This window comes from Labeo rohita, chromosome 5 (genome assembly GCF_022985175.1).
Source record: "Labeo rohita strain BAU-BD-2019 chromosome 5, IGBB_LRoh.1.0, whole genome shotgun sequence".
Taxonomy (NCBI): domain Eukaryota; kingdom Metazoa; phylum Chordata; class Actinopteri; order Cypriniformes; family Cyprinidae; genus Labeo; species Labeo rohita.
Genome location: NC_066873.1, coordinates 14668014 through 14688341, shown reverse-complemented (window position 1 = coordinate 14688341; position 20328 = coordinate 14668014). Strand labels below are relative to the sequence as shown.

Sequence of the window (20328 nt, the reverse complement as noted above, 5' to 3'; positions counted from 1 at the left end):
CCTACATAAGCTGTGCAATCCATGCTGTTGTTTACATCCGAGTATCTCCAATATGGCCGCACATCTGGGTAACTGACCAAACCGTGACATAAGTGCAAACCTTCTATATTCAGTGTTTTGTGAAAAAAAAAGGTGCCAAAAAAAATAAAATGTATGTCTCTGCAGAGCAAAAGTAGGCCTTTCTGACTTTTTGGGTGTTTTCAAACTGCTGGGTGTTTCTTAATCATACAATGAAAATGGGTTTATATTTCACAATTCAGATTTTTTTATATCCCTCAGAGACAGTTGCAATTCTAAGTATGTCTCACAATTCAGAAATCTCTCTTAACTTTTTATATTTTTGATTCCATAGGGTGGTCATATATAAAAGGAGGCAAACAAATGCATGCAAATGCATACTTTACTCATGGAGTTCTAATATATTATTTATTTATATATTCCAACATATAGTCTTCACTCTCATAAATATTCAATGTACTGGGTGAAATTTGAACAGCAAGAGAACAATTGTCACACGTTTCTTTACAGTTACGTTGTAACTGTTTGAAGTATCAACAATGCTCTGTGTAAGCAACATTATTAATCTGTACAGACTCAGTCTATGCCTATTTTTATTTAGACAAATTGACTTCATCACAGAACTTACATTAACAGTAATATGCACAGTAATGTCACTTACATACAATCAACTCTAATTTCATATATTGTACAGAATATACAGTTGTAATGACAAATAGATAGATATAAAACTGATTAATTGGAACTTTGTAGAAGGTAATAAATCTGTTAGTATAAAATGATGGACAGTTTGACTTAGGACATTGAGATGTGTTATAATAGTGAGGTCCACAAGAAGCCCTGGAGTGAGCAAAATACAAATTACTGATCAATGGCAAAAATAATATGGTCCCAGTGTAGTCAGCTGTTTAATTCCCACAGTTTTATTCGAGCTCTTCTGTTATTCTTCATAAAATTTGTTTATTTCGTCTTGATACATTTTACTGACGACAGGTCTTTTGAGCTTCATGGTTGGACCTGAGCAAAACAAACAAAAAAACCTGACATTCACATCTAATAGATCCATCAGTTTGTTTACATAGTTTACTACAATTATGCGTTTAGGAATTGCGGTTAGGCAAGTATATGTTCAGTATGTTCTGTAAAGGGCTTTTATCAAAACATTCAAGAGCTATTGACAAATGCTTCTCATAGTTGAGTTACAATGACAGATAAAGGTACTTCTGCTATCCTTTTTAGACGCTGTTTGTCAGTAAACTCACTTTTCCTGTTTTATACCCTTGTCCATATAAAGAAATAACACTCACCAAGTTCTCCACCAGATATGGAGAAGTCCTGTGGAAGGATGGTCCACTTCTGGACTCTCTGGGCATTGGATGTGGCTTTGTTATTAATGCGGTCTATGCCTTCCTGGATGGCTTTGTAAATTGCTGGCTCTTTTTTGTTAATAATTTCTGAGACTTTGCTTGCAATTACACCATGCTGCTGACAATACTCCACTGCTAATGGGGTCAGTTCATCTGTGGGGTCTCCATTATCATCAACATTACACTAAAAATGAAAGAAAATATTCCTTCTGAAAAAAATGATGCCTTAGCAAAGATTTTTTGATAGCTGGTAGTATAAATGTAAATATTTGGTAAAATGTGGATATTTCATGGTCTCATTAATAAAAGAATAGTTCACACAAAAATTACAATTCGCTGGGAAAAAAAAAAAAAAAAACTCTCTTCATTGCAAGAGATTTGGAGAAATTTAGCATTACGTCTCGCTAAATTTCTCCAGATCCGTTCCAGTACAGAAACAAACTCATGAGGGTGAGTGCATTTTTGCAAAGTTTCATTTTTTGGTAAACTATTTCTTTGAGTAAATGTAGACTCACCTTGAGTGTGAGCAGCATAGAGAGAAACTTCTTTTTGTCTCCAATCAGCATGACATTACTGATGATTGACACCTCCTCCTTCAGGGCGTCCTCAATAGGGACAGGTGGTACATTTTCTCCTCCAGCAGTAATGATTAATTCTACAAGAATAAGGTCATTAAATACACATGTATAAACAAATGTTTATTTCAATTTAACAGCTGAATGCCCGGTAAAAAAAAAGAAACAAACTACCAATTACCCATGATACTGCAACTGACATATGCTCTCAAACAACTTAAGTATTTGTGTGTGTGTGTGTGTGTGTGTGCGTGTGTATATATATATATATATATATATACACACACATATATATAGTACTGTGCAAAATTTTAGGCCACTAGTATTTTCACCAGGTAAAAAATGGTTTAAAGTAAGTTATTTCTATCTTTTGCTGTAGTGTGTCAGTAAAAAATATCAGTTTACATTTCCAAACATTTTTGTTTGCCATTGCCATTGTAATAATCTAGTGAGATTTTTGTTTGCACAGGCAGTCTGACAACAGTCAGTGCTCCACACTGAGATCTGATCTCACCATCATCCAGTCTGTCTCTGGAATGAAGAAGAATGAAGAAACAGAAAAACTGAGACAGACTAAATCCAGAAGAACTGCGGCAACATCTCCAAGATGTTTTAAATAACCTACCTTCAAAGCTACATGAAAAACTATGCACAAGTGCACCTAGGGCAAAAGCTGCTTTAAACGCAAAGGGTATTCACATCAAATGCTGATTTATTTTAGTTAATATAAGCTCATTGATAAAGAAAATCTATTTATGACATTGTTTTTGACAGCATCCTCATTTTATGTGCCTAACTGCCTAAAAATGTTAACAGTACTGTAGCTTTGTAGGTGTAGGTCTCTTAAAGCATCTTGGAGATGTTGCCACAGTTCTTCTGGATTTAGTCTGTCTCCGTTTTTTCTGTTTCTTAAGAAAGACTGGATTGAATGATGGAGAGATCAGATCTCTGTTTGCACAAGGAGTCTGACAACAGCCTGTGCTCCATACAAAAATCTCACTGGATTATTACAATTAATGGCAAAATGAATGTTTAGAAATGTAAACAGTATTTAACAGTATAAAATATAATCAATGACATTTTTACATTTATGCATCATTTTAATTGTGAATGTTTCGATTTTCAATGTTTCGTTCACAGTATTCCATGGGACTGTAGTTTGTTCCCTCATGTTAATTAGAGCTGTCAAACGATTAATCACGATTAATCGCATACAAAATAAAAGTTTGAGTTTGCCTTATATATGTGTGTGTACGGTGTGTAATTATTATGTATAAATGAATATACAAAAATCAATATATATATTTAAGAGAAATGTTATTAATGTACAAAATATTTAATATATTCAATATATAAAAATTATAATAAACACATATACTTGAATGTGCTTGTATATATACATAATAATTACACACACTTATATTAGGCAAACTCAAACTTTTATTTTGTATGCGAAATCCAAATTTGCAAAATTTGTATGTGAAATCCAAAAATGAAAATTCTGTCATTAATTTCTCACCCTCATGTCATTCCAAACCCGCATGACCATCGTTCATCTTCAGAACACAAATGTAAATATTTTTGATGAAATCTTAGAGCTTTCTGACCCTGCATAGACAGCAATGCAACTGACCAGTTAAAGGCCCAGGAACATAGTAAGGACATTGTTACTACTCTATAATACTCCATGTGACATTAATGGTTCAACCGTAATGTTACGAAGCTACGAGAATACTATTTGTGCACAAAGAAAACAAAAAATTTCTCTATTCAACTATTTCTTCTCATCCATGTCAATCGACGCGCGTTCACAAGAGTACCACGACACGTGTAGTGCCGCTGACACAGGAGCTGGCGTTCTGACATAGAAGCGTCATAAAATTACAGTTGAACCACTGATGTCACATGGACTATTTTAACAATGCCCTTACTACCTTTCTGGGCTTACTACTTTCAGCTGCATTGCTGTCTATGCAGGGTCAAAAGGCTCTGGGATTACATCAAAAATATCTTAATTCATCTTCTGAAGATGAACGAAGGTCTTACGGGTTTGGAAAGACATTAGGGTGAGTAATTAATGACAGAATTTTTATTTTGGGGGGAAACATCCCTTTGAATCCATCTGAGAAAAAGTTGACAGGCATTGTTTTACCCTTATTTTACAAATGTGAAATTCTCGAATTTGATGTGTGTTTCTACCTTTTATTCTGCCAGTAATGTACAGGAAGTTGTCTTTATCATGTTTGCCCAGGTCTCCCGAGTGAAGCCACCCGTCTGCATCGAGCGCCTCCTCAGTCTTGTCTGGCATGTTCAGGTATCCCATAAACACATGCCTCCCCCAGAAACAGATCTCCCCATTCCCATCTGGATCTGGCTTGTCTAACTTAGTTTTGCAGCCAGTCATCACCTTACCACAACTTGAGGAGAACAAAACGTGAATGTCACACAGCTGTCATCTGCAAATACTACCAGAGCTTTTTTCAGAAGTAACCAATGAGTTTCAACCAATAGTAACTGGTAACTTCAGTTTGACTAAAAAAGTAATGACTAAAAGTTAACAAAAATGCAATGACTTTTCATTAACTAAAACTGAACTAAAACTATGAAAGACTCAAATGACTAAAATGTGACTAAGACTATTAAGCATTTTAGTCTGAAGATAAAGACTAAGACTAAATCAAAAATGCATACAGGTTTGAAACAACTTGAGGGTGAGTAAATGATTTTTGGGTGAACTACTTCTTTAAATGTCCAATTAATTTTTAAAGTTCTCCTATTATGCCATTTTAAAGGTTGCTAATATTGTTTTAATAGACTCCCAAAACAGGTTTACATGTATGCAAGGTCAAAAAACACTTTAGTTTTCTCCAAAAATAGATTTAATTTTACCCCATTTCTAAATGATTCGTAAACGACTCGTGCAAAGCAGTTCGAAGAATCAGTCTCTCTAAACTCCTTCTTTCCGTGAGCCCTCACTGCTGTGATTGGTCAGACGGCGCAGTCCTTTATGATTGATCTACCGTGTACAGCGTGTCGGTAAAACGAAACGCCCATTGCCATAACTGAATGACAGGCCTGGATACTTGTCAATACATAGAAAAGATGGCATCGATTTTACCATACCAATTCGAGCCAGAGTCTGACGATGAAACGGCTGAAGTGGCTGATCGACAAGTTAGCACAGACTACCGTGGAAAGTGCTTGCAATTTGCTTATGCAAGCGAACCGAGCAAACCTCTGTGTTGTAAACTTCAACACTGCATAATGCAACAAGGTGGCCTTCACACCGAACGCGGCAAAAGTTCATTTGAACAAGTCATTTGAACTTTGTCCACGGCGTGCGAGCTCCGGTGCACGTGCGCTTTGGTCCATGCAGAAACAAGCTGTCCTCGCACGGAAGCATTTGAAACGAATGGGTTTCATAGTACAGTGCTTTCCGCATTCAGTGTGAAAGCCGCTTTGTGCGCCATCCTTTATCATTACTCCAACTAATGAGACAGACAGTCAAGCTGCATCAATCACAAACTGTCAGACTACAGTGGGTCCACAGCTGAACAACAGAACTACAGAAGTGTGAGGTAGCCAGTTAGCAAGACATGTACAGGGTTGTTACACAACATAACATACACAACTACATATTTTGAACGATCGCTAGAAAAAAATCTTTGTAGATTCATCTTTTGGAAGTGAATATAAAACAATTTTACTCACAGCGTAGGATACAGCGTCTTCCGTATAATGTACGTGTAAATTTCCATGTGACGTAAACCACATGGAAATTTTACTGTTGTGGGCGGGCAAGTTGTTCGTGACGCAGATCGTGGGCGGACATTATGCAAATGTGTTACTTCATGACGTATGGCCGTAACAGTAAAAGATTCGAATTCCTGACGAATCGTTCAGGCAAATGTGAGCCGACTCTTTTTTTGATAGACAATAACTTTATTTATCGTGCACTGTCGGCTTCACAACTTTGCAGACAGTTTATGTTCACATACAGATACATGACACACTACATGAAAGATCATATTTGAAAAGGCATAATAGGAGCACTTTAAGGTCACTGTAACTACAAAACCAGAACAATCAAAAAGTGCCTTTGAATCATCTATAGTTCGTCCAAAAGGTAATATTCTGTTATCTATGATTCAAAATCATGTCATTCCAAACCAAATCATGTAATTTTTCTTTTCCATATGAACACAAAAATTTGTTCTTTGATGTAAAGTATAATAGCAACAACAAAATGTAAAGCGAATAATAAAGCACATAATGCCTCTAACCTCGTAATGCGGTAACCCTCGGCCCAGGAGATGGAGTGAGGTCCGGTACTCTCGCTCATGCCGTACAGCTCAAAAACAGGGATGTAAAGGCTCATGAAGTACTCCAGTGTGTCTTTGGTGATGGGAGCTGCACCTGTGAAACAGGCCGTACAGCGGTCAAGACCCAGAGCTTTTCTTACGTTCTTGAAAACCAGGGCATTCGCCAACGTGAAGCCCCAAGGCACGGAGGAATCACTGCAAAGAAATAAAATGAACTTTGGGATTCTTTCAGATGATTCAGTTTAAAATTGAATCCATGGTTCTTTTGAAACACACCCATTCATGGCATTATAGCTGGCTTGAAGCCCGATCCCCTTGGCCCAGTCTCCAATCTTTTTCTTCGTGACGGACGATTTTGCACCAGCGGATTTCATTGCCTCCTGCATTTTTTCCCACACTCGAGGAACTCCCAAGAAGCTTGTGGGACGCACCTCTTTTAGGGTGTTGGCCAGGGAGCCCTATGGTGATTTAAATCAAGACACTGCTAGTTGTGTTTCCTCATTTGTAGAAAAGGGTGAATGAATTAATATAAATCTAGAAAAATGTATATTTTCTGAAACATCTTAAAACTCAGCATAAAAGCTGGATTTTAACCTTCAGGGCATCCGGCTCGGCGAAATTGGTTATGCCGGCAAACCTCATGCAGATCCACATGTCTTGGACCTGGGCTGCCACGTGACTCAAGGGCAAGTAGCTCACGAGTGTCTCCTCAGCCATTTTCAGACCGACCGTGAGACCGGCTGCATTGGCTGTCCAAGTGATCTGGACAGAAGAAGGATGTTTTACATAAACTTTAAGGGACAGCACTACTTATCCCACCAAATTAAACACAATTACACTTGCTTTATATGTGATTAATTACATCTGGTGTGTGTTGAACTAGTCATTTTATGTGACACTTTAAGTCAGGGGTCACCAGATCCGGTCCTGGAGGGCCAGTGTCCCTGCAGAATTTAGCTCCAAACCTAATCAAACACACCTGAACCAGCTAATCAAGGTCTTACTAGGTATACTTGAAACTTCCAGGCAGGTGTGCTGAGGAAAGTTGGAGGTAAACTCTGCAGGACACCTGCCCTCCAGGAACACGTTTGATGACCCCTGGTTTAAGTGGTACTCACATTATCATGGCTGAGCATGACCCCTTTGGGATTCCCTGTTGTGCCTGATGTGTAGATTAATGTGCAGCAGTCGTTGGCCTTTTGACTGTCTATCACCGCATCCAGCTCAGAATTAGGGACACTCTCTCCCAACTTCATAAATTCAGCCCACTAAAAGATAATCAAATTGAGCATATATCAATAGCACTGTTTGATTATTTGATTTGTAGACATACTAGATAAATATTGCAGTTTTCATTCATTTTCCTTGACTGGATTTTTGTGAAAGATAAAAAAACACTGTACATTCTGATTCTTCCTTGTTTGGGAACAAACATTACTTATCTGTACCTATCAGTAAACCTGCATTATCTGTATTTTCTTACATGTTTTGTACAACAATTTGGCATTCAGAGGCATTTTTTTCATGGCAAAAACATACCGTATATATATTGGGTAACTTCTGCTCCAGTTCTCCCTTGTACTGAACAATAGCTTTCAAATGTGGCAGCTGATCTCTGACCTGTGAGGACAGTGAAAGAAAACTGATAATTAATTTGAAGAAAGAATTCATAGTACAAAAATAAAACAATGCAAATATTACAAAATATGACGAAAGTGTATAAATCACTTATTTTTCTAAAGTAAAACTGTCCAACAGTGACACCTTCAGGTAAAGTTACAGTGGGAGTCCGCATCTGTCTCACCTTCCCTGAGCCCAGAGTTTTAACAGACCTTATTTAGTGTGCATCAGTGAAGTTCTCCTTTCTGACAAATATATCAATATACAAATATATCAATATACAAATAGTCTGGAGTCCGGACTCCACCCCTTACCTGGACCCTTCCCTTTCGAACACTGCCCCTCTTTCACGGAACCCCCAGCACGACGAGGACACCAGATCCCCTGTTTATTTTGGACAATTTTCTTCCCCCTTTTTAGACACTTTTGGTTATTTTATGTTCACATCACGCCCACTTTGTCTGTTGTTTACTTGTCCCGCCCCAATTGTTACCAATTGAATTATTATTTTGGAATAAATGTAAAATGCTTTAAAAAACTAAACTTATGAGATTTGTACTTTTTAATACTTTAAACATTTTAATAAATAGAATAGCTTGTTAATTGCATTACACTGTTAATATAAAAATACAATATAGATTTTTATTCTGGTAGTGCAAGTAATGGACATTTAACCAAGAAAATGTGACTGGGAGATGAATGAATGAATGAATATATACATATATATATATATATAACAAGATAACAAGACTAACATCAGTAAGGATTATTTAATGCTGTTAAAATATTGTTTATTGTTACATCTGATGGTCTAATATTTTGTAATCTAATTATAAAATCAGTAATGTATCAAATATGTTTGACACATAACTTGACTCATAACTATGAATGCACTTTTTGTTATTGAAAGAATGCTATTATCTCTGTACTAGTACTTTTGGAACCTTTTTTTATTGCGTCTTTCTCATGTTCATGTCTTTAGAGGATGAATCATGATTCAGGGTGAATCTTTTGCAGGGATAGTTAACGTCGGTCCGGGAGTGCTGCTGTCTTTTGGAGTTTAGATCCAACCCTAATCAAACACACCTGAACAAGCAAATCAGGGTCTGCAGGATCACTAGTTTTTTTTTCAGGGTTGGAGCTAAACTCTGCAGGACCTCGGCACTCCTGGACCGACATCGCCTATCCCTGATCTAAAGCACAGGTGTCAAACTCAGTTCCTGCAAAGTTTAGATTCAGCCCTAATTAAATGCACGTGATCCAGCTTATCAAGTTCTTCAGGCTTATAAAAAACTACATTGTTTATGTGTTTGTGTGTGTGCTGCGGCCCTCCAGGTACTGAGTTTGACACCCTTGATCTAAAGCATTAATAATCAAAACTCTTCATTTTTAAACTACCTGGAGGATTTTGATCAGTTGTTTGTTGTTTTCCACCACCAGAACGTTAGCTTCACAGTTATCAGCGACATACTGGCAAGCCTCTGGAGAGTTAGTCGTGTAGATTCCAGTGGCCAGTCCCCTGTGACAAAACAAGATATGCATTTAGAAAAGTAGGCTATCAGATCCCACATTCCATCAAAATGTTTTCCTTAAATCTCTTCCTCATTCTCTAACTTCATGTAGATTAACGTTTAAAAGATTAAATAAATTCTCAATCATTACCCTGCTAGGATACATCCAACGTCTGCTATAAACCATTCAGGAGAGTTGAAGCCCAGAACACCGACGCCATGGAATCGCTCCAGGCCAAGCTAGAATACACACAAAAAAAAAAAAAAATGAATATGCAAATGCAATTCACACCCTAGAGCTGTTTAGAGCTTTAATACAAATATGAATCAGAAATGTAATTCAAAAGAACTTCCAAAGACAAACACGCTAGAAAAACTAAAAAAAACTCTAGAATATGTTTGTGTTCAAACATTAAATGTGTTTAAAGAGCAAATATTGTTTATTCCACAGCACATTCCATGCAGAAAGTAAACAGCTATCAGGTATTAAGAAACAACCCATTAAGAATATTTCTGAAAAGCCTTTGAAATTATTTTAAAAGATGAAAAGGTGTGAATTCGAACCTTTAGAAAACTTTTGGCTGCCGCTCTTGCTTGCTGATAGTATTCCTTATAAGTCAGAGTGACCCACGTTTCATCTTTCTTGTAACGGAGGGCCGGACAGTCTCCGTACTTCTGCACCGTAGCCATGAACATCTGATGGACTGTCATCGGAGGTTCTGAGCCGAGTCCCGACGTCTCCATCCTCAGTTTAACAGGCTTGTCTCTCTCTGTGCTCCATAGCTCCTGGGCTGGAGCGAGACGCACATCTCCAGGCGTCAACGGTATAGCCGGTTCCTCACCTTTATGATCGGGACAGCAAGGACACACAGGAGACATGATTGTATTTTAGAAGTGCTTCTGAAAGGTTTTGTAAATTTATAGATGAAGCTTCTTCTGCATGCTGTCTGAGCAAGAAGAGATAGGTCCTTTCAGGCACCTGCCCTCGTCTCCTGTCACACACTCACACAGAAAAACACAGAGGAACTAACAGCTTAACTAGAGTGGAGAAATAGGTCAGGTTACTGACAGGATATGGTATGTGTTTCTCACCAATCAGGTGTAACAGGTAAAAAAAAAAAAAAAAAAAAAAAAAATGGACTAAACAAATTCTGTATCTATTGTTAACTAGTATGGTTTAATAGATGTTACTTAATAAAAATGACTTTGCTAATACATTTCACAAATAATTACTAAGTAACAGCAAGTGTCACATTAAATTAAATATAACCATTAAAACATATTTTCTTGTAAAAAAAAAAAACTTTGTTTTATTTACAATTTCAAAAAATCATTTCTGCTGCAGCTGCATTTATAAATTACATTTATAAATAACATTTTATAATTTTTTTCTGCATAATTTCTTAATGTTTCTAATTATAAGATGAAAAAAGTGGCATTCAGAAATCATATAATTTGTATTTTTTACAAGAATGTAGTTGGTGAATTATATATTTCTATATTTTTTTTCCTTTTAAAACAAAACAAAACAGTTTTATTTACAATTTAAAAAAAAATCATTTCTGCTGCAGCTACATTTATAAATTACATTTTATCTTTTTTTTCTGCCTAATTTCTTAATGTTTCAAATTATATGATGAAAAAAGTGACATTCAGAAATCATATAATTTGTAATTTTTACATGAATGTATTTGGTGAATTATATATTTTATATATTTATATTTTTTTCTTGTAAAAAAAAAAATGTTATTTACAATTTCAAAAAAATAATATCTGCTGCAGCTACATTTATAAATCACATTTTATACTTTTTTCTGCATAATTTCTTAATGTTTCTAATTATAAGATGAAAAAGTGACATTCAGAAATCATATAATTTGTATTTTTTTTACAAGAATGTATTTGGTGAATTATATTTTTTTTATATATTTATATATTTTTCTTATAAAAAAAATGTTATTTACAATTTCAAAAAATCTTTTCTGCTGAAGCTGCATTTATAAATTACATATATTTTGTTCTGCCTAATTTCTGTATGTTTCTAATTATAAGATGAAAAAAGTGACATTCAGAAATTATATAATTTGTCATTTTTACAAGAATGTATTTGGTAAATTGTATATATATTTGTACATTTGTATATTTGTATATTGATATATTTGTCAGAAAGGAGAACTGAATAATCTTTAGAATTTATGCAAAATAGTTGGATTTTTAATATGCAAATGTGTTGTGAACATTCACCTGTGTTACTCTTCATTGCAGAGGATGAACAATCCCCATTCAGTTGGTTTTTGGAGTCATGGAGTGATACGGTCTGATATTCTTCAGTTTTAACAGAACTAGCAATAAAGACAAATAAGACTTATTACATGATATCATAATATATACATCAAATAAGAAAATAAGCAGTAAATTATCATGAAGTACAATACTGGAGGAAGACAGAAATGACATATTTAATTGATCAAGTCTACATACCCTTCAGCATCATTTCCAGAGACAGGAATTTCCTTGGAATCACTCTGTGATATAAACTCATCGGCAGACATTGTACAGAGTCTAAAGATGACAACAAAATAAACTATTATTACAAAAACTTGCGTTCACAAAGCAGCAACCAAATACAATAAAGAAAATCTATAATATAAATCCAAATATGTCTAATGTCTTCTATTAAGTCAATGGACTGTCACACTAGTGGTTTCAAAATGTCATTTATCTTTTATATGTACCCCAGCTCTTGCAAAATACTAAGCAATATGTGCCAGTGGATAGAGTGCCAGATGATGAAAGCAGCAGACGAGGGGTTACTGTCAATGACTAACCTTTCACCAAAATTAGGAAATTCAGATTAAGACAGTATTACGCTAAATAGTCTAATGTGCAAATGTGCATATCTTTAACTCCAGAAATATACCTAGGAAATGCGTGTATATAGTCATAAAACATGTGCGTGTGTGAAATTTGTACAAGTGTGCCATCTAGAGTAGGTCGAAGTAATTATTTGACATTTAAAGGGGTAGTTCACCCAAAAATGAAAATTCTGTCATTTTCTCACCCTGACGTTGTTCCAAACCTGTATGACTTTCCTTCAGGTGCTGAACACAAAACAAAATATTCTGAAGAAAGTGAGTTACCAAACTGTTTACGGTAGCCATTAACTACAATTTTTTTCCATACAATGGAAGTCAATGGCTACCATCAACTCTTTAGTTACCATTATTCTTCTTCTTTGTGTTCAACACTTATATATATGTTTGGAACAACTTCAGGGTGAGTAAATGATAAAAGAATTTTCACTTTTGGGTGAACTATTCCTTTAAGTTGAGTAGATTGCATATTGCAATTTTATGAGACATATTTTTTTAGATTTGTGATTGAGATATATTGGCCCGATGAGCAAATTTAAAATTCTGGGGAATGATGCCTTGAGCAGAGGTTCGTAACTTGACTACTCAAGATTGCGAAAGGACAAAGTTCATGTTAATTACAACATAAGTGTGGCCACATCATGATCTGTGTCCAACTGAACTTGTCCACAGATGAGAAAAAACCTCTGAGACTGACATAGTTCATTACCGACAAGGACAATGATATAGACCTAAGTAATCTTGCAAAATAATTTGACGGTTTTGAGAAATTGGATACTAATCTGTACCTAAAGGTGTGGGAGTAGAGGTGTCAGGTTCAATAATCATCCATTTACACAGGCAGCCTTTCACAAAATACCATGGTACTGTTCTACTGAATCAAAGCATTATGCTTTAAAAATACTTAATTACTTAAATTACTAAAATTACTTAATTTTTTTTTATTTGAAGAGTATAACAGAGACTGGAGCTAGTTGGGTTTCAGTTTAAAGTCAATTTCTGTATAGGCGCACCTTTAGACAAGAAAAAATATATTTACATTTACACTTTCCAGGAAAATAAATATACACCACATATGCACAGCAGGCATATGTCACACTATATGGGGTAAATCACAGTAGAAATCAATTATGCTGCTAAAAACAATGAATGATACCACAAACAGGTAAATAGCATACAAAAGATAGTTTTGGCCCACAAATAATGTCATTAGAACATTTTATGAATAAAAAATAAAATAAATAAAATAAAATCCACCTTGTCCACCAACTAGGCTATATTGAAAACTGAATATTTACCTCAAAACATCATCACTATGGTTCATTTAAAGACCTACATTTCAACCTGCAGTTTCTAGAAAATTGAAATTGAAACTCTAAATTTAACGTGACGGTTTATCTCAAGGACACTTGGAGAAATGTCATTAGTATGACTAGTTTGCAAATATAGCAGTCATTTACTAATGTTAACGAAAAAATAAGTGATAAAAGATGACTTACGTGTTCAAACGGATTTTTTTCCTGTCACTGCTTGTTATCTGAAGGCTTGTAAATAGTGTAGCTGCAGGAGTGGATGAAACACAGCTTTTGTCCTGTGTACAACTACATCTGTTCCTCAGGTGGAGTAAGAGCTCAATAATGCACCTGCTATTCCATTCAAACCTGTGGACTCACGGTACGGGACATGTCACGTGATGTGTGTGGAGCAGGTGATAGGACTTCATAGTGCTGGAGTCTGGGCTCACATTTCTAGCATTAAACAAACGATTTCATCATTACAACACCATATATACACTTTAAAAAAATACATACATATAAATATAAAAATAAAATGTCAACGAAATTGAATGCTGACGTTTGATGACTTTTTCTTTTTCAGTAATACACAAACACTATATGAATATCTGTCACAGACTACTGTTACTAAAGAAATTTGACCATAACTGGGATATCATGTAAATATTTTACAGCTGATATTTCAATAAAATTTGCATTCTAAAATAACTTCCTATTCAAGTTGTATTGTGTGGCATTTGAACGAAGTTTGCACGATGTTTCAACAGCACGTCTGTACTAATATTCATTCATTCATGTTTGCAGATCTGCTTTTGATATTTAAGGTTATAGTGATAATGAGACGACCTAAATTCAGAGTTGTTTATCGATTAACACGTTGTTCATTAAGACTGTTACGTAAACTTCAAGGCCACATAGCTGATAATTTTAAAGCTGAGCGATTATGACTCCACTAAGCTTTCAAACGGATAAGATAATGCAAAACTCATTATTGATAAGACAATTGTGGACATTTACCATTCTGCAACCTTCACTTAATAAAAATCCATAACACATGCCAGTCAAAAATTACTATTATATAGCCTGTTTACTACACTCATCCCAGTGTTTTAATTAATGTTTTATACTCTAAGTTAATGTTTTAAACTGAATTTTTTTCTTCTAGTCAGCACGATTTGATGCCTGAACTGAACAGATGCATCTGATGTTTCAGCAAATAGGATGAAAGTTCAGTTAATATTAACACTCACGAGTGACCCATAAAAACCGGCCCGGTGGCCACCAAGGTCACTTGATCACACCACCTATCACCAGTTAATAGCTCCACAGCATGACCTTAGCTGAAGTCAGATCAGGTCTAATACAATATTTCAGGTTGTGTGTTTGTATTTCAGCACATCCTGAAATGTCATCATGGTATAAACACAGAGGCCCTTATTCATGGGCAGAAGGAATGTGTGCACTAAATTCATTAATATGTAAATTGCCCCATTGACTTGAATGCCACAATTTAAGCAAGACACTTGTTCTGCTTGCATTTCATGACTAAAACACATTGTGCACTTACTTCCCATTTATTTTTCATTTTTGCATATGCTGCATTTTGCATATTCTGAACACATATCAACCTATAAAACCTGCAAATCTCACCCGAACATTTTTATTACCCAGCGATGACCGTAAACAACAGTAAAAGTAACCCAACCCAGTTAAGTGCAGATTATTCAACAGCTTGTAAACATCAACTCCAGACTGAAAACCATTAAAATTCTTTTAATGTAAAAATTGTTTCACACTTTGCCACTCTCTCATTATTTGACAAACATTTCTTTTGATAATATCCAACAATTTTTCCATTTTGTACTGTATATCAGTTATGTTTATCTCTAAAAATGCAGAACATTACTGTTATTCTGACAGTGGTCCATTTATCCTGGAGGCCATTTCATTTGCCGTCCTCCAAGAACATGAATGTGAAGGTGATACACGGACTGCGCCCCATTTTTTCCATCATTAATGACTGTAAATAATAACGACAGATAGTTAAACAAATAACACATTCTTTAAAGCTAATGACATGTTGCTATTACAGTGTAATATACTAAATATACTTCAGATATTACCCTAATAAATCCTACTGTATTTTAAATGAACACTCAAAACCTGTTGTACACAATCTTTTTTTGTACACAAACATTTTATGTAAGTAGTCTGTTAGACTGTCTAAAAGACCTCATTGATTTCATTACTAGTTACCTGAATATCCACTTACTTTTAAAATATAATTTATTCCTGTAAAGCAAAGGTGAATTTTCAGCATAATTACTCCAGTAATCACACAATCCTTCAGAAATCATTCTAATATGCTGATTTGTTACTTTTATTATCAATATTGTGCTGCTTATTTTTTTTTGGAACCTATGATTCTATTTTCAGGATTCTTTGCTGAATAAAAAGTTAGAAAGAATCATTCTGTATTTATGAAAAATAGACATATTTTCTAATAATGCAAGTTTTTGCTATCACTTTTGATCAATTTAACACATCTTTGGTGAATAAAAGTATTAATTTCTTAATACTTTTTTTTCTTTCAAAAAAAAAAAAGACAGGATAAAATTTACTGACTGAACGTTTATATTTTTACAAAAGATTTCTATTTTAACTTAGTGCTGTTCTTTTTTTCACTTTTTATTTATTAAAGAATCCTGAAAAAAGTATCAAAGGTTCCAACAAAACAACTGTTTTCAACATTGATAATAAATCAGTGTATTAGAATGATTTCTGAAGGATCGTGTGACACTAAAGACTGGAGTAATGATGCTGAAAATTCAGCTTTGCATCACAGGAATAAATATATTTAAAATATATTCACATAGAAAACAATTATGTACTTTTGAACTTAAGTGTCTGAGGTGTTTTTTCCACCTCAGTTATAAGTTCCATATTCTTATACATTATACTATTTGAGTCATGAAAGCCTGATGTGTCAAATATGACAGTAAAAAAAAATGTTTTCTCTCGTTTCAATAAAAATATATATTTCACTCACCAACTCTGTATCCTTCATCCAGTCCTTCTTTCTTTGCTATGTTTTTAGCCACTATCAAGAGATGACCCAAGAGCTGGATGGAAAATGTCAAGATTTTAGAGGTGTGAACCTCTGTAATTATTATGTAACTAGAAATTAACCAAATGTATATAGACAGACAAACCGAAGCATCATCATCGTGCGCTTCACTGATCCTGGGAATGGGAATCCTTGGAATAACCAGGAAATGCACAGGAGCCTGGGGATTTACATCTCTGAAGGCTAGACACTGCAAAAAGCAAATGCAAACTGATATTCAAACTGTTCATTTTAAAACACATGAAACTGTTTACAAAAAAATAATTAAAAGATAAATATGTCATAATGTTACTTAATATATTAAGCAAGTAGTCCTAAAGGCTTACTTTGTCATCCTCATAAATGATAACTGCAGGGATGGTTTTGTCAATTATTTTAGAAAATATAGTGGGTTCAGGTTTTCCGTATTTCCTGCTGGCCTCCTTTGCCAAGTGAACCTCATCACGCGTCGAAGAGCAGAAGGTCTGATACAAACAAGCAAACAAACAAAACCTCAGCAACAGCATCTAAAACATGTACACAACAGATTAGGTCAACGGCAGATGAAGTCTTTCGCGCACATAAACTCAGACAGCGTGTGCATGAAACTTTAACTTAAGAATTAAACACCTTCACAGGTAACGTTAAGACACGCCGTAAATGATGTCCAAGTGGCAAAACCTGCCGGGCTAGTAAAATACTGCGGGCTGTCATTGCAGTTTAAGGACAAACAGCGTCCATATTCCATGGAATTTCACTTCTCATGTGCTGTTGCTGAGCATTTGTTTACATCCGGTGCTCAAAAGTTATGCGGATTTCAAAATAAAAGTCTCCAAAGCTATTCACAGTTCCGTTATTTTGAATTACAGAATAAAGAAAAACGTAATGTTGCTTTTTTAGGTGAAAAGTATCCCTTAACATATTCGCCAGATTTACATACATATATTTTCAATGTTTTTTTAAAGATCACCAAGCCTGCATTTATTTGATCCAAAATACAGCAAAAGCAGTAATATTACTAAATATCCAGGCTTCAGTGTCATATGATCCTACAGAAATCGTTCTAATATGGTGATTTGCTGTTCAAGAAACCTATTATTATTATTATAATCGTTATTATTGTTATTAAAAACAGTTGAGTACATTTTTTCAGGATTAAATATAAAGAAAGATTCAATTTTGGGGGCGGGGGGGTTATAATGTTACAAAAGATTTCTGTTTCAGATAAATGCTGTTCTTCTGATCTTTCTATTCATCAAAGAAACTTCAAGAAATGGATTGTTTTCAACATCATTTCTGAAGGATCATGTGACTGGAGTAATGGTACAAAAGTTCAGCATAGAAATCACAGGAATGAATTACATTTCAAAATAAATTCAAATGGAATAAATAAATCAAATAAATGCAGGGTTGGTGAGCAGAAGGGACTTCTCTAAAATCTAAAAAACATGAAAAATCTTACTGTTCAAAAACTTTTGACTGGTAATGTATTGCATATTGAATAAACACATAACATACTTATGTTCAAATGCATATATTGTACATTACACAATTGTATGCATATATACAGAAAAGGGAGAAAAAAACTACAAAAAAACAAACAAATAAATAAAGGTAAAACCACAGATCTCTATTACAGATCATTGGGCACAATATGGTATTAAAATATATTAAATACTGTGTAAAGCTCATGAACTTTTACATTTTACAGAATCAGAATCAGAACAGCTTTATTGCCAAGTATGCTTACGCATACAAGGAATTTGTTTTGGTGTCACAGGCTTCCAGTGTACAGAGACGACAACAACAACACAGAGAAAATAATATAAGTTGAGAATAAAAAAATACACATATGTAAATATAAATAGACAAAAATTGCAATATAAGATTTAAGAAAATAAATAAATTGTATATACAGTTGTGCTACAGATGATAGAAAAAGAACAGAATAGATTAGAGTAGAGTAGAATAGAATGAGATGCCGGGATGTACTGAGATGAAGGTGGTAACAAATAATGGTTATTGCACATATTTTTATTGCACAATTGGGGGGGGGGTCTGGAACATTTAACTGTTCATTAGGTATATTGCCCGAGTGAAGAAACTGTTCTTATGTCTGGCTGTCCTGGTATTTGTGGCTCTGTAGCGCAGACCAGATGGCAAAAGTTCGAAAAGGGGATGGCATGGGTGTGAGGGATCCAGAGTGATTTTCTGAGCCCTTTTCCTCACTCTGGATGTATACAGTTCTTTAAGGGTGGGCAGGGGAGCACCAATAATCCTCTCGGCGGTCCGAACCGTTCTCTGTAATCTTCTGGTGTCTGATTTTGTAGCTGAGCCAAACTAGACAGTTACTTATGTGCAAAGAACAGATTTGATGACGGCTGAGTAGAACTGTTTCAGCAGCTCCTATGGCAGGTTGAACTTCCTCAGCTGTCGAAGGAAGTACAACCTTTGTTGGGCCTTTTTTGCAATGGAGTCGATGTGAGTGTCCCACTTCAGGCCCCAGGAGATGATGGACCCTAGGAACTTGAATGTCTCCACTGCAGCCACAGTGCTGTCCATGATGCTGAGAGGGGGGAGTGCAGGGGGGTTTCTCCTGAAGTCTATGATCATCTCCACTGTTTTGAGCGTGTTGAGCTCCAGGTTGTTAAGACTGCACCAGACAGCGAGCTGCTCAACCTCTTGTCTGTAAGCAGACTCTTCACCATCCTGAATGAGGCCGATGAGTGTGGTGTCGTCTGCAAACGTCTGTATACCTTTCATGTTCAAGAGTTTCTAATACTGTCTATGTAGAGCCTAACCTAAATCAAGGTTTTTATGTATGTATTTATTTATTTTAGTAAACTTTTTATGCATTTAAGAATGTGCGGTTTAAGTTTAGGTTAATAAACTTAAAACCTGGTCATCTCCAGGCTGGACTACTGCAATGCTCTTCTAGCCGGTCTTCCCTCATGCACAATCAAACCTCTACAAATGATTCAGAATGCAGCAGCACGACTGGCCCATGTCACACCTCTCTTTATCACCCTGCACTGGCTCCCAATTGCAGCATGCATCAAGTTCAAGACGCTGATGCTTGCATATAGAACAGCCGCAGGCTCAGCGCCCGCCTACCTCCACTCGCTGCTACCAATCTACACTCCCTCCAGAACTCTGAGATCCGCCAGTGAGCGACGCCTCATTGTACCATCACAAAGAGGCACAAAATCACTTTCCAGAACATTCTCTTACACCGTTCCTGGCTGGTGGAATGATCTTCCCACCGCTATCCGGAAAGCCAACTCCCTAACAACTTTCAAGCGACTGCTGAAAACCCATCTCTTTCGACACTACTTGAAAAAAAATAAAATAAAATAAAAATAAAAATTATTTTTTTTACTCTTTTCCCGTACTTATTTGAACAATGCCTGTTATATGGTAATTTGAGCACTTCGTAGGTCGTTTTGCCTCTTTATGACAAATCGCTTGATGTATTCCCCACCTGTAAGTCGCTTTGGATAAAAGCGTCTGCTAAATGAATAAATGTAAATGTAAATGTAATTAAAATATTCACCTTATTTTCAAATATCGACAGCTTTTTAGCTGTACAAAACAGCTCATTTTGCTGCTTCATATTGCAAATTGGTGTGTCTTACCATATT

General features: G+C 35.4%; 2 protein-coding genes across 4 annotated transcripts; both read right to left on the bottom strand.

Moving 5' to 3' along the window:
• Positions 1-412: 412 nt before the first annotated feature.
• Positions 413-13946, bottom strand: LOC127165731 (long-chain-fatty-acid--CoA ligase ACSBG2). Of its 2 annotated transcripts, XM_051110614.1 has the most exons (15): positions 13786-13946; positions 11895-11975; positions 11658-11755; positions 9978-10255; positions 9565-9653; positions 9301-9421; positions 7822-7902; positions 7401-7550; positions 6877-7044; positions 6559-6740; positions 6244-6477; positions 4160-4377; positions 1901-2040; positions 1326-1569; positions 413-1035 (listed from the first exon to the last, which is right to left on the bottom strand). In XM_051110614.1, exons 2-15 carry the CDS (start codon positions 11963-11965, stop codon positions 959-961), a joined length of 2151 nt encoding a protein of 716 aa, XP_050966571.1. In that variant the 5' UTR covers positions 11966-11975; positions 13786-13946; the 3' UTR covers positions 413-958. The 2 variants fall into 2 exon arrangements, with proteins under 2 accessions (XP_050966571.1, XP_050966570.1); XM_051110613.1 differs by lacking the exon at positions 13786-13946 and having other exon boundaries at positions 11895-12119.
• Positions 13947-15334: 1388 nt separating this feature from the next.
• hint2 (histidine triad nucleotide binding protein 2) lies at positions 15335-17487 on the bottom strand. 2 transcript variants are annotated; one of them, XM_051110615.1, is made up of 5 exons: positions 17318-17487; positions 17035-17214; positions 16794-16898; positions 16631-16703; positions 15335-15601 (listed from the first exon to the last, which is right to left on the bottom strand). In XM_051110615.1, the coding sequence occupies exons 1-5, from the start codon at positions 17399-17401 to the stop codon at positions 15510-15512; spliced, it is 534 nt and encodes a 177-aa protein (XP_050966572.1). In that variant the 5' UTR covers positions 17402-17487; the 3' UTR covers positions 15335-15509. The 2 variants fall into 2 exon arrangements, with proteins under 2 accessions (XP_050966572.1, XP_050966573.1); XM_051110616.1 differs by having other exon boundaries at positions 17035-17172.
• Positions 17488-20328: the final 2841 nt, after the last annotated feature.